The sequence below is a fragment of the Lissotriton helveticus genome, chromosome 11 (genome assembly GCF_964261635.1).
Source record: "Lissotriton helveticus chromosome 11, aLisHel1.1, whole genome shotgun sequence".
Lineage (NCBI taxonomy): Eukaryota > Metazoa > Chordata > Amphibia > Caudata > Salamandridae > Lissotriton > Lissotriton helveticus.
Window position 1 is genome coordinate 6,867,778 of NC_136072.1, and position 15,890 is coordinate 6,883,667.

The 15,890-nt window shown below is 39.2% G+C and overlaps 1 protein-coding gene across 3 annotated transcripts in view; it reads right to left on the bottom strand.

The window, feature by feature from the left end:
- LOC144791804 (putative cation-transporting ATPase 13A4) overlaps nucleotides 1-15,890 on the bottom strand; it is a 362,855-nt gene that overhangs the window by 264,599 nt on the left and 82,366 nt on the right. For all 3 annotated transcript variants that reach the window (XM_078666578.1, XM_078666579.1, XM_078666580.1), the window contains exons 10-11: nucleotides 8,251-8,382; nucleotides 3,344-3,514 (exon numbers count right to left, since the gene is read on the bottom strand). In XM_078666578.1, coding sequence (XP_078522704.1) covers nucleotides 3,344-3,514; nucleotides 8,251-8,382 — 303 coding nt within the window. The remainder of the gene's footprint in view (nucleotides 1-3,343; nucleotides 3,515-8,250; nucleotides 8,383-15,890) is intronic.

The window sequence follows — 15,890 nt, forward strand, 5'->3', positions numbered from 1 at the left end:
ACACTAAGTTCCTGAGAAACTTATTCCTAGTCGCTATTATGTCACCCAATTTTTCAAAGCCCCAGAGCTCTGTCCTGTAAAGGGCACTGCTCACAACCTTTCTTTTACATAGCTCTAGGGCTGGAGCAACTGGTTTTGTGTAGGGACAGCAGTGTTCTCTCCTTAGAGCCCCAGTTACCTGTAGAAATTTAAGATGGGACTTGTTTAGGTGCTGTTTCTAGGCCATCACTTCTGACAATTTGATGCCAAGTATTTGAAGCTACCCACACTCTCTCTAGGGGAATGTTCTTTAAAGTTACACACCCCTTGAAGGATTTATGGGGGTTCTGCATCATCAATTTTGTCTTCAAAATGTTTATTTCAAGAACTCTCTCATCACAGAAGGCCTTGAAACAGTTTAATAGAATGTGTGGTCCCATAGGTGTTTTGGAGACGAGGAGAGTATTGTGTGCAAAGAGCAGGGTTGCAATTTTCTGTTTCCCTAATGAAGGTACGTCCGCTGGAACTTTTGTATCTTGGATCTATCCTGGCGACATCATAGGCTAGGACTCTACTTTTCTGGAGAGAGGTGGACATTTCATTGTCAGTTCTTAGGCAAGTTTCCTTATTTGGTGGGGGGTATTTCCAGTGAGGCAACATTTCACATCAGTAAGCAGCTCCATATCTGATATGTTCTTTCTCGTTATAAAGTTCTGTACATTTACTCACTACTGACTGTCTTTTGTTTTTCCTTCTTATCAGTGAGTCATAGTTCAGCTCTGCAGCATTGTGCCATCCTGTACCTCAGAGAGTCCAGTCCAGAAAAAGCAGAAGTCATTTTGGGAATCAATGTTAAAGTTCTGTTCAAGCAAGGTGTTTGTCATGAAACAAACGATTTGGGGCCAGATGTAGGAAGGCCATTACCGGTCGGTAACGGCCGAAATCGGCCGTTACCGACCGGTAATAGGCTTTTCCTATGTAGGGGGCAAATATACCTATTCAGTAAATACCGAATCGGTATTTACCGATTTGGTATTTACCGAATCGGTAAACGAAATGTAGGAAGCACTTTGAAGAGTGCTTCTGTGCTTACAGGATTCGTTATTTACCACCAACTATTAGTTGGTGGTAAATACTGAATACCTCTGTAAATGCAAATCTGTGCATTTACACCTGTGCCATGTGACAGACATACATGCCCTTAGGGCATGTATGTGTGCCACATGTGCATACAGGCACTATTCAGGGATGCAACAGGGTGTCAAAGTGACACCCTGTCACCCTTGAAGCTTTCCCTATTTTCCGAATCGGTAATTACCGATTCGGGAGGCCCATAGGAATGAATGGCAATTACGGAATCGGTAATCACCGATTCGGTAATTACCGAATCTTAACGATTCTGTAATTTTTACCGATTTTTTACCTACATAGGATTTACCGATTCTAAAATACCGAATCGGTAAAATTCGGTATTTTAGAATCGGTAAATCCAATTTACCTACATCTAGCCCTTGGTGATTTCCTTCGAAAATGAACATATCGAAAAGATACGTTTTGATCTCCCTTGATCTCCCTGATGCCACTACCTTCCCAATGATATTAGGAATCTATTGGCTTTTCCAGCATAATCCTCGGATCAATTGGAAGGAGCAGAAGATTGCTTTTTCTCCCCAGTGTGATGATAAGTATTTTCCACCTAAAGGTCAGAAACAGGAAATGGTCCTAACTTGTGGATTGTTCTCCTTTCACCTAACTCAGAACTTTATAAAGACTTCAAAGATGTGTTCAGTAAGAAAGAGGTGTACTAATTACCACCATACTGGCTGTGTGACTTTCCAGTTGATCTTCTGCCAGAAGTTAAAAATCCTCATGGAGGCATCTTTAAGATTTATGATCACAAAATATATATGGGCCGACATAAAGTTAAAGCAGAACAAGATTGCACAGCTTCTAAATAAGTGAAAGATATTCAACAGTTTCCAAGATCTGTCAAAATGTACACAACTGCATTGACAAGTGTGAAAACAATCTATATAGCTGGCTGCGTCCCGTGCCATCAGAAGCACCACACTGGGCCAGCGGTAACATTGAAATATGGCAGGCGAGAGGTCACTGGCTCAACAATGTACTTGGGCCTGCTGCAGTATGAGAGTAAGACCACCACACCCATAATTGAGCCCTTAGTACAGCTTTTTCCTTACCAATTATAATTTTCTCAATTTTAGTTTTTGTTGGATTTATTCCCCATTATTTTCATTTAGTTTGGCCAACAGTTATTATGTTGTGACAGCTCTAAAACACAGTTCATCTCAATGGTTAAATAACAGTGTAAACAATGCAAAGTAGGAATGATTCATAGGTTCCAGGAGGTGAAAGTAGGGAGCAATCATCCTGCATTCTTGTGTCATAATCCTGGAGAAGTCAATTCAGGCAAAAGAGTTTTCTAAAGACTCATCTTGTTTTCCAGTAAATATTTACTGATATAGGGCCATATGTAGGTGGGCTAATACCGGTCGGTAATGGCCACAAATCGGTAAATTTCCCGTTACCGAACGGTATTTAGCCCTTTGCTATGTAGGAGTCTGGATTTAAGGGTTCCGCAATTTACTGATTCGTTATTTTAAGGAATCAGTAAAATACATCCTATGTAGGGAGCACTCAAGTGAGTGCAATTTATGTTTAAGGATTCGTTATTTACCACCAACTACAATCGGTAAATACATAATACCTTTAAGAAAGCAATTTTGTGCTTTTTTAAAAGTGCCATGTGGCAGACATACATGCCCTTAGAGCATGTATGTGCGCCACATGTGCACACATGCACGATTCAGGGGGGCAACAGGGTGTCAATGTGACACCCTGCCACCCTTGAATATGCTCCCGCTATTACCAATTCGGTAAATACCGAATCGATAATAGTGAATGGCTTCCCATCCATTCTTATGGGCCTTAGGAATGAATAAGAAGGTATTCCTTATTACCAATTTGGTAAATACCGAATCGGTATTAACGAATATGACAGAATCGGTAAAATGTACCGATTGTTTACCTACATTCTATTTACCGGTTCTTAAATACCGAATCGGTAAAATTCGGTATTTAGGAATCGGTAAATAGAAATTACCTACATCTGGCCCATAGTCTCTTGGAAGGAGTTTACAAGTATAACCAAAGAATGAGGAAACTGTGTTCCAAACATTTATGGAGTAGATTAATTTCCATTTTAATACATATATTTGCATTGCCCATAGTATCAGTAGTATACCTTTTCTAACTTAAGCAATCAAATGTATAGTGACAATCAGAAGTACAGTTTTTCGTTGCAATATGATAGAAGGAATGGTAATGGATTCTAATAACTCACCGGTCTGAAGTACAACTGCTTTTGCAGGTCCAGTACCTGATGCTTTTGTCTGTATGAGCTCGGTCCCACAGAATAAGACATGCTTCTTGTAATCCTCTTCACAGTGGATTTTCCATGGAACAGAGTTGTTGATGTTCGGCAGGGGGATCTTTGTGACTGGAATGCTCTCGCCTTTAGGTTTAAATGTGTTTATGTTAGACACAGGACTGAACATGACATCATTTTCCTTCCATACTCTGCAATTGTGGGCTCCTTGTCAAAACTGCTGGAAAATTCTTTGTCAATGAAACACTATAGTAGCCTGACATTTTGTTTCATTTTGTATGATTCAGTGCATACATTTTAGAAACATGTTCTGTGTTGGTGAAAACCAAATCTTAGGGGCCAATTCACAGAACTAACTTAAGACAAAATCCTAAACTTACTACTTTTGGTATTCACAGAAGTTAGGATTTTGTTTTAAGTTTGTCTTAAGACAAAACTAAGATAGACTTAAGACAGACTTAAGACAAAATCCTAACTTAAGTATGTCTTAAGTCTGTCTTAAGTCTGTCTTAAGTTTGTCTTGAAACAAACTTAAGACAAAATCCTAACTTCTGTGAATACCAAAAGTAGTACGTTTAGGATTTTGTCTTAAGTTAGTTCTCTGAATCGGGCCCTAAGTTTTCATTGAGAAACATCTGGTGTACCATCAGCCTATAGAATGTTTAATATTGTAGGAAATAAGAATCACATACATTTCAAATACCATGGGCCCGAATTCAGGTTATGCGAATTCAATGCTGAGATTTTGGAAAAGTGAAATTTCCTGTACCAGCCATTAACTCACAATAAAATTCATACAATCGTGAGTTAGCCTCTCGGAATCTGAAATAGATTGCCAAATTTTCTTTACTGGTATTCAGTATAGAATTCCAAAGTCCATGTAGTTTAATGAGCACAATTACCACCTTTTGGAGCAAGTGGTCATGTCTGCCAAGGCTCGTCTTAGAAGCAGGGTGGGGGAGGGAAGGGGAGGATGCCACCTGGTGAGGTGAGCATCAAATGCTATCCAATGCCTTGGGAGAATGCCATGTGGTGGCCAGAAAGGGCTCTGGGCTGCACAGCCCTTTCCCAAAGTATATATTTTCCATTTAGGCACCCAGAAACTTCTTTTCTTAGAGAGTTGGACATCATATAATTGTGGTAGCGAACATGGGAATTTTGTTCAACACTACTCACAGTATGGACCTATAAGGGAAAAGGCAAAATAAAATCTAGAGGTGGTTATAGTTACGACCATGTTTTCTTAGGAAAAGCGAATTTTGACTTCCCATGTCTTTGGCGCGGCTTGACAAATCTCCACAACCTTTTCCTTCAAGTGGGGGCCGAGAAAAAAAGGCGGGTCAAAAAAAGTCTGTTCCCCACATTAATTTCCACTTAGATTTTAGTCACAACTACAGAATTACACCAAATGATGGCAGTAACGTAGCTCCTAGTGTAAGTTTACCTTTTTGAATCAGGCCCATGGTATATAACATATTAGATGGTTTTTGATTCTTTAAACACCAACATTTGCATGTTATATCCCATGAACCCATAATAGGTGTTATTTGTTGCACCGATAATCAACACACCCCATGGTATCGGTATTTATCATGGGCGATGAATAACACCTTAGGTCATAATCAGGCCCAATGTGCAAGGGTTAAAGGTGCCAGTGAGCCCTGGCCTAAGAAAAGTCTTTATTTTGCCATTTGGATTGTGCCATAAAGCTCAAAAGTCAACAGTAGACTCTCAAAATGTCAATGTTTGTTCAGACAATAGTGTAAACACTTGAGGAACATCCAGGGAGTAAGTAATGAGTATCTACCAATTAAATGCTAGTGTATTCCCCACACGATTCCATGTTGCGTCCACAGTGCTCACAGAACAAACTTGGAAAGGAGTACAGGAAGGAAGGTTCTACTTCCTGTGAAAAAGGAGTTTCTCTGTTGTGACTGGGAAAAGAAAGAAAAGGGGAGCTGTGTTGATTACTTAGCCTTTGTTGCTGCGTATATGAACTTGTCTTGGGATTATAGAACACAGCTTCCTTAACCAGTGCTTAATTGTAAAAAGACTAAGGGCCCGATGTAGGTCGGTCGGTAACGGCCGAAAATCGGTATTTTCGGCCGTTACCGACCGGTAATTTACAAATCGGTATGTAGGGTCACATATTTTACAGATTCGGTAAATTTACCGATCGGTAAATTTACCGAATCTGTAAAATACAGAATCGGTATTCATACCTATTCGGTATTTTTGCTATGTAGGTGGGACTCTTCTCAGTCCCACAACCCCTACCGATTCGGTATTTTACCATCAAATATATTTGATGGTAAAATACCGATTCCGGTGTGCATGCACATGTGTGCATGCACACCTGTGCCATATGACAGGCAGACCTGCCCTTAGGGCAGGTATGCCTGCCACATGGCCCCCGAATCTTTTTTGGGGGTGCTAGAGGGTGTCAAAGTGACACCCCCTGCACCCTTGTCAAAATCTGTATTTACCGATTCGGTAAATACCGACCGGTAATGCCCCATTCATTCCTATGGGCTTCAAAGCCCATAGGAATGAATGGGGCATTACCGGTCGGTATTTACCGAATCGGTAAATACAGATTTTTACCGATTCGGTAAAAGGAACATCTGGATGTTCCTACATCTCCACCCCTTAGATTTACCGATTTTTAATTACCGAATCGGTATGATTCGGTAATTAAAAATCGGTAAATCTATTTTACCTACATCGGGCCCTAAGTACTGGTGCAAAAAGCTCTGCTCTGGCAATGCTATTAATAATCTTCACACCAGTATCAAAGCTTCACTTCACAGTGATTAATCCACCTCAAGCCTCTTTAATCCACTACCAGACACTGTTGCCCCTATATTTCACTCAAGCCGGTACTTGCTTTCTCCCTTTGTGTCATTATTTCTATCTTTTCTGTCCCTCCTTTCTCATTTGGGTATTTTTCTCCATCTTGTTCACGATGAATATGAGATGGGTAAAAATAAGAGTTGGCCCCCAAAAATGAGTACTGGCAACCACCGGCTCAAATTAGGCACTGTGCTTGATGCCTCTACAGGGTTCAGGGGGATTCCCTGTCACTATCCTTGAAGTCCTTCTTTACCATTGTTACCTTAAATTTCTGATTTTATTAGATTTTAGAATTTCTTGCAAAACAGGATTTTATTGTAAATTGTTGATAACATTTTACTGGAACATACCCATATTTCAGGACATTTAAAAAAATGCAAGTAAACAAGAGGATCTCGTTGAAAAAAGTGTGACTGTCAAACTCAACATCTGGCACATCCCTCCCTGAGATTTGTAATCACTATACAAGGCACTGACACAAGTTGCAGACCAGATGTAAACCCACCTTGTTGAATATAGGTTTAGCTGTTGACCTACTTAGATGTGCTGATTTCCATTAAGGTTTTATTTCTGACGTACACACTGATTATAGCTACCAGTCCCAGATAATGTTCTTTGTTGAAAAATGGAGTGCTCAGAACCTTTTTTGAAGACCTTAAATGACAGCAAGAGACTGAGTGGTAGAAGATAAGATTACCAAGGAAGACAGCCTTGATGAGAAAATAAGCTTTCACCTTAGGTCATGGGTTTTGACACAAGTTTGGAGTGGAGTATTTTGTAGGAAGTTACCCTTACTTGTCAGGTGACTAGAGAGATTTTACTGGTAAAGTGTGAAGGAGACATACAATATTAAAACTCCAAATTTTGAATTGGATCTAGATTATAACAGGGAGTCAGTGAAAGCTTTTTGTTCAGAGATTGCATTGCCGATTTTGTGGTGCCAGATTAATACAAATGTTGAATTCTAGGCTCCTTGAATGCGATCTTTTCTTGGAGCCCTCAGATGAGAGTTGATGGCTACCAGGACGGCCATACCTTAATGGTTAGTGGCTAATAAGGGTAATTGAGTGATCATATTATTTAACTGATTCAAACAGTGGCTTACTAGGGCAGTGACCAGGATATTAAGGGAAAGATCTGAGGCCAAGATCAACCCATAGCCTTTTAACTTAGTGATTAACCCCCAAACGCCATCTTCAGGCCAATTGCTTGCACTAGGGCTAGATCGACCATCTTCCATAGAAAAATCTTCCTTCTCCCACGTGACTTTCATGAGCGGGATTTTTCCAGTTTTCTTTCTTTCCCAGACTTGCACTGAAACAACATTATCATTGTTTTTTTCTAAATAGCATGATATTTCTTACATTGGTATCTTTAATGATGTTTAATTTGTATTTGCATTGTTCTTTTGTTGAACCCAATCACTTGAAGCACAATTTTAGAAGGTTGGTCATGTTTCTCAAGCTCCACTTGCAAAGAGGAGCCAAGGACTGAATATATAAAAAAAACTGGTTTACTCATATAGGATCTTATTTTGCAGTAGTTTGGGTGTTTATATCTAATATCAAGAGTGTACCCTCTCTCTCCAAAGTATATCAGTCTAATTCCATCCCATTTCAATATATCATATTAAAACTGAAGCCTCTTTTCTTTTGCAGGGACAGCTGCTCCCAGACACACAAGACATTAAATGGTATATTAAGCAAAGAAAATATTTTACTGGTGCTCATATGTCATGTCTGGCATGTGCTAAGAACTTGCAAACAGTGTTCCTCTAATGATGGGGAATGGTTAATCCAATCAAACAGAAGTATAAATACCGACTTCCGCCTAACATAGATGTATTAAACGAGGTGCAGAAATGTAGAATATTCAGGGATTTGCACATGTGAATTGGGATTCCTAATGATATAGTACTCATTGATGATGCAGCTACCATTTATTACCTTCCTGTAATCATTTCCATCATAGATGTATTACTTGTAAGGATGCCCTAATCAGTATAATACCTGTAAGCATGCCCTCGTCGAGAATGCAGCTCCCATTAATGAGAATGGCATCACATGGAAGGTAAAGTTTCTTTCCTGGTAAAAGGAAGACATCTCCTGGGACCAAATGACGTGATTCAATCTCTTTACAATCTAAGAAAATGAATATATTGAAAAGAGAGACAATTCAACAGTGTTTGTATTTTATTACTTCACTTAACAATAAGAACGCCCTTGTTATTAAAAGTATTTAAATTAAAGTGCAAATCATTTATAAGAAATACACAGAACAGATAAAGGTTAGTGCAAATATATGTCTTATAGAAAATCTCAAAGGATATTTTAAGCAAGGTTGAGCTTGGCACTTTTTCCCTAGCTGCCAACTGGGCTGGAACTTGAGGTTTGGATATGAACTATTGCCTTTCTTTTCCCACTATGTAAAATATGTTTTTTATACTCCATCAATGCTGTCTCTATCAATATTATCTTGTTTGGGAATACAATATTAATGTTATGTATTTCAAGAAAAATAATCATCTGAAAGTAGTTATGAAGCTCAGTGAAACACACTAAGATCATTCTAGAAAGGATTTATTGTCAAAAAGGTTTAACAAAATTACAGAGGTGAAAAGGTGAAGTAAATCACCATGGTCTCCCCTATTCCAACTCACAAATTTTTTTCAGATCTTATTAACCTAATATTGATATTTTAATTCATGACCAATATTCTTGTCAAAGGCTGTATTATCCTTAACTTAGACTCAAGTTACATTTTCTGTACTTCTGAATCATAACTGTCTCAAGACATTCTTGAAATCAACTTACTAATTGTTGACAGAGTGATTTGGTTTTATTGACTCTAGGATGAACGGACTCCAACAGGCAGAATCCATACCACTTATTATGAAATATATATTTTTTAAACTTTCTTTAAAAAGCAATTTACCAATTAAAAACGACAAACTTTTGGCAGCTTCTTAGAATGAAGCTATATTGACCAAACTCAATTAAAAGAAAAAAACAGGACAATTTAAATTACGGTTAAATGACTGGAAATATAAACTTTTCACACCTGCAGGAAGATGAATGGAAAAAACTAGACAATGTTGCCAGACAGGGTGCAGCCATGTAAGGCTGAAACACAGCCACAGCACCTGACGGATTCTTATTCCCCAATATCCCATCATATGCTATCAATCGCCATTCCTAAAAATCTTCATACCCAGGGGAGTTTAATCTTGATTTAAATGAATATTACCCTGAAGGATAAATAGAATCACAAGTAGCAAACTATACATTTAACTACAGGTAATCTCCCTTGATAATTCTAAACACCAATGTTGTGAGGTACACAAGGGCCTGCGCACAAGTCTCCATTTTACTTACATTTTTAAACTTGACATCTTTTTCTAAACAGTGACTTTTTACTTTTTACATGGCTTGTACTTCCACAATGGCACACTTAGAAATTATTCTGCATTTAGCACGTCTTATTAATCATGTTATCATGTCATTCGTACACTGTATCCAAGGCTAAGGAACATTGAATATGATGCGCTTGCATTTAGTTGTGCGGTTGGATACAGCTCTGAGTCTCAAGACAAACAATTATATCAGTGCTGCACCTTTGACACAGTGAAATTGTGGACTTTTTTTTAATTATATAAACTGCATATGAGCTAATCTCTGGAGAGGAGCACTTTGGCTGACACTATCCTGGACCGCTGTGCCTGAGATGCAGCCTCGATGCCTCTAGCCTAAATCCAGGGGCAGACCCCGATACAACTCCCAACCATGGGAAATGACAACGAGACACCAATTTTACAAAAACTAGGAAGTTCCTCGGTTTTTAATCTATCAGGCAGATCCCAGACCAAGACAGAGATACTAGTCTTGGAGAAAGGACTCTCTTTTGTCCCTTCGAGGAGAACAGATTTTGTGAAAATGAAATTGGAGATTCTTGAGTTCTGCAGAAAAATTAGACTAAAAACCTATTTTAAGGATCAGGAAATGGAACCAAGCGGAGAAGTTACAGGTCTCCGTAAAAAATCAAATTTTTGTCCAGTAGGCAACAAAGTACCAAAGGAAGTTTTAACTTTTGAAAAAACGATACTTTCTGCCATCGCTCAAATGGAGTCTAAAAAACAATACGTTAAATTCAATTTGCCTAAAGATCAGAAGGACGCCATGTTCTCATTAAAAAATGATCCAACACTAATAATAAAGCAAGCTGACAAAGGAGGAGCAGTAGTGGTCTGGCAAACGGATAAATACAAAGCAGAAGTCATGAGTCAATTAGAAAATACGGATTGCTATAGAAAGATCAGAAGTGACCCAACATCTGACCTACAAAGACAACTTTTTAGTATCATACAATCAGGCCTTGAACAAGGTTTTCTTGGTCCTAAAGAATCACTTTTTCTACAGAACAAAAGACCTTGCATACCAATTTTTTATGCATTACCAAAAATTCACAAAAATGAAACAAATACCCCGGGCAGACCTATCATCTCGGGGTGTGAGTCTCTTTGGGAACCAGTGTCTAAATACATAGATTTTTTTCTGAAACCATTGATCTCACTAGTCCCAGCACATCTACAGGACACCACTGCATTCATCAATAGACTGGTCAACATTGTGTATGATCCATCTACACAACTGTTGGTTACAATGGACGTCGTCTCCTTATATTCCCAGATTCCCCAGGAAGAAGCACTTGAAACATTGACCTACTTCTTAAATACAAGAGAACAACCGGCGAGGGTACCTACCGAGTTTATCATTTCCCTTGCCAAATTAGCACTGCAAAAAAACTTCTTCATGTTTGGACCGCATTTTTTCTATCAAATCAAAGGGGTGGCCATGGGCTGCCCTTTTGCACCGGAATTGGCTGTACTATTCATGGGCCTTTTTGAGGCGAAATTCATCTTTGATAACAACCCATTTTCATCACGCATTAATCATTACATGCGCTACATTGATGCTGCTTTCTTTATTTGGAGTGGTTGTGAGGAACATCTCAATGAGTTTCTGTGTTGGCTCAACAGACGTACAAAGGACATTCAGTTTACCATCAATTATAATAAACATCAAATCACTTTTTTGGATGTTAAAGTTTATTCATCAGAAGGTACATTGGCTACCACTTTATTCAGGAAAGAAACTGACCGTAATCGGGCTTTACATTACACAAGTAACCACCCACGGAATCTCCGCCAAAATCTTCCTTTTGCCCAATTCTTACGAATTAGGCGTAACTGCACATTCAAAGATGAATACTTCGAACATGCCCAAAATCTGTTGGAACGTCTCTTGCTTCGGGGGTATCCCAAGAAACTTCTTAAAAATGCAATGCGTAGAGCATGGTGGACCCCGCGGTAAGCCCTCCTGGAGAAAAAGGTGAGGCCAAACTTGGAAAGAACAGTCTGTGTCACTACCTTCTGTCCGCATGCCAACCAACTGAAAAAAGTCATCAATCAGAATTGGCACTTAGTGAAGAACCTTGAAGTCAGCCTACTACAGCCACCTCTTTTTGCTTTTAAAAAAGAGAGAAGTATTGCCAACTTTCTAGTTCGTGCAGCACTCCCAAAAAAAGAACCCTCTACATTAAGAAGTATGTTGGGCCTTCAGCCCATTTGTGGACATCATAAGTGTGGCACCTGTATATGCTGTGACAACACAATTGAGGGGGACGTTTTTACATACAATGACATATTTTGGAAACATTCAGCGTTTACGAATTGCAAAACTAAAAACGTTGTATACGGGATCCTTTGCCCCTGCCAAAAGCTGTAGGTTGGCAAACATCCCAAGAAATCCGCCAGCGGATTTGTCAACATAAGTCAAGAGTCTGAAGAGCTGTAGCTAACGCACCTCTAGTGAACCACTGGACTATGGAAGGGCATACAGAGCATGACATAAAATGGACTGTGTTGTCCAAATTGGAAATGGACACGAGAGGAGGCGACTTGGAAACTAAACGAAGTCAACGTGAGGCAACTCTCATTCTCAGATTTAACACTGTCAACAATGGATTAAATGAACTTTCTGAGGTGTCGCGGGTTTTCTGAATAAATTGACATTTTGGCCGCATATCATCATCGGTAGTTTTGCGCAGGACCGACATTGAAAAACTACAACATCCAGAATTCCCCCCGCTACACTATGACCCCGAGCGACCAATGGCAATCCTTGTTATTACGACCTGCCTCAGAACAGCGGACAACGTGTTCCTGGCCCCCGGTAGGCACGGATCCCTCAGTCGCGTTCCGTTTTATGCACTCAGAGAGTCTTGATTCAGGTACGCATAGCCCCGCGCTAATTTGTTTCCTACGTCGTTACTCTGTATTTGTCTCCGCCCGTTTCAAGACACAAATTACATTTGGCTTTCAATCATTTTTTTCAGTCCATGGTGCGCCTGCACGGACTTCAGCCCTGCGCCTAAAATAAGTCTACGGAGGATAACGCTGAGCCCTACCAGGCTACTTTTGAGGTAAAGAGCTGGCCCCATAAAACCCACGAACTACTAGAGAGTGGTTGGCCCTTCCTGTTAGATAGATCTCCTGTTAGATAGACCGCCTTTTTAAAGCAATGGTTTTTCTCTTTTGCAGCCACTCAATTGATTATTTCTACATACGGTGTTCCGCTGCATTTGTGTTTAAACAGCCTTTCCAGGAGACACGCTCATACACAGCCCAATGGCAGGTACTTTTGCTTGTGATATGAACACATCAAATAAGACGATTAGACAAGACTTTTAGCAACTAACCTTTAGTCCACCTTTGTTTATAGACTATCTCTCCTTTTCTAAAGAACTTAACAGCTTTGAAAAGTCTTCAACACTCAGGTAGGAAGGTCTGCACATTGTTGGTCGCTTTGTTCTCCCTCTTTTTTTAAAAATAGTAGTTTTGCCAATTCTAAAAGGAAATATGTTTCCTCTTTCAGATATTCTGTCTGGTCCTGATGAGAATCGGACAAAGGGTCCGGTTCGAAACGCGTCGACCTTGTTTGTTTTGGGTTCTTGTCAAAATAATTGTATATATCAGTGTAAAAAAACTGTTATATATTAAATATCTAGAGAAACAGTCTTTTACTCTATGTTATCTTGTACAGTCTTAGGATTAAGTAATTGACTATTCTGTTTCCCATGTTGTCTATTGTGTTACATGTTTGGTTTATTATAAATTGAAAGCAGTGTAAGTGTGATTGGAAGACGGATGTTTTTCAAGAGTGCATGAATTTTTTGTACATATTGTCTATTCTATGGAGTGTATGTCTTTTCCCCAAATTTCTTCTCGTTCTTTGATTAGTCTTCATGCATATATATATTGAAAGTTTTTCATTGTGGTTGTGTTGATTTACAAATTTTCCATAAAAGAAATAAATAGTGATGGATAAATTCCAATATATGGCTAATAATTTATTGTTTGTTAGCTCTGGAAACAAAAAGGTTCATTTGGAATTACACTCAGTATTGGCATCTTCTTTGTTGATTATATTAATAGACTCTGCTTTACTGTAGATGAGTCAAAGCCCTTGGTCGTTGTTTCTAGCCTAAATCCTGCATAGGACGGTAGCCTCCTCTATGCCAGATCAGCATCCTGATACATCATACATAGGCATGGGTGCTGACTTGTCCCAAGAGATCTGGCATAGGTTACTCCCACTATGCTCTTGAAAGTGTAGGTAGTACTAGGATAGGAGTATAACTAAAACCATTATCAGACATTAATATTATAATGATTTAAATGTTTATCTTTTTCACCATTCTTGCAATGCTGGTTGTAATGCTTTGCTTGATCTTACTAATAATTGCAGTTTATGCTTTTTACACAAGAAAACAATTGTTTCAATAAAGGTTTGAAAAGCCAGTTTGTATCTTTCTTGTGTCTCCCATTGAGCATGCATGAATAACAACAAAAGGGTAGATCTGTTTCCATGGTTTCCTTGGAGAATTAGAGGGGTTGTGTACTGAGGTTGCAGATACCCTCTGGTACCATGGTATGGTTAGGGGTCCAGGATGGCACTGTGAGCTACCTAGGAATTAGGCCATCTTACTCAGAAGAATATGTGTGGAATAAGTCCCCATATTCTGATGGTTATGTTATTCAGATACAAAGTTCCACTAATTTGTATGAACCGTATGACGTAGCGCTACCAATCGTCTAGTTCAGGTACTTATTTAATGGGTCTCCTGAGTAGTTCTTGCATGTGCCCAAGGAACCTATTCACCTTACAGGGAGACATCTGCGGTGTTAGGGATTAATCCTCCTCAGCTAAATAGGAAACCTCTATTTCTGTCGCCAGGTTATTCATAAAGGGATCACGTTACTATAGTTTTTCCCTTCTCGTACTTCCGTTCACTAAATATGGCTCAAGCAGTAGTTATTTTTGTTAATTACAGACAATCTGTAACAACAATGTTACAACAACAAGGGCTTCCTCTTGCAGGGGGAGTTGTTATCTTCATGGTAGAGACCCGCGTAGCTTTAATAACAGAGGTATTCTATAGAAAGGTCACATTTCCTGCAGCAGATGCAATACACAAACATTTCACAACTACACTGCAACTATATTACCAGGCCATACAGAGCCTAGGAATATTTAGAAATTCCATTAACATATCAGCAATGAAACTAAATAGAAGAGTAAAGCATTCCTAAGCACTGTGAAACAATAATTAAAAAAACAAATATGCTTCAACCAAAAGAGGTTTCTCAAAAGCACTTGATCCACTTGAGCCACTGGCTTAGAATCAAGTCAAGACAGTAATGTCTTCTGACTATAGGTAGGCCTCACAGTAGTGAAAAACAAATTAAGGTGTTTTATCTACCAGGACATGTAAAACTTAAAAGTGCATCTCCAATCTTTTGATTACGATGCACCCTGCCTTATGGGCTACCTTAGGGGTGACTTATATACAGAAAAGGGGAGTTTAAGATTTGGTAAGGGGGTATTATTGTTAAGTTGAATTGGCCGTTTAACCTGCATTCAGGCTGCGATGGCAGACCCGGGATGTATTTTTATGCGGCTGCTTTGGGGGGTGGCACAATATGTGCTGCTCTCCCACATCTAGCATTTAATTCACAGACCTTGGCTATATGGTCTACAAGGGACCTATATCCAAAGTAATCATGCCAGTCAGGTGTAAGCCAAACAAACCATGTTTTATGGCGAGAGCATAAGCACTTTAGTAATGATTAGTTGTGGCAAAATGCAGTCCTAAGGCCAACAAAAAAAAATAAAAAAAAAATGTGGAGGGTGAAGGCAGAACATTTTGGGGTGACCCTACAGACCCAGGTCCAACAACGTAATTTCAGGAATTCTGCCTTACACTTAAGCAAAATAACTAGAAATTATGCCGTTATGACACTTCACATAATTATGCACCATTCTCTGAATTGTTTACGTGCTCTTGTTGAAAATAATCCACATGCCAAAAATTGATATGCAGATGTATTTAAAACTAAAAAATAGCAGGAAATGAAGTATTTACATTTTGCATAATTGCACGGACTTTTGCATCATTTTGCTATAATTTCACTTAACTATGTGAAATCAAATTCATCAAATTCCGCACACCTTTATCTTCTTTGTGGAGAAGTGTGGCTCACTGGTTAGAGGAGGCAGACCTGGAAGCAGAGGTCAGCCCGGGACCAGGG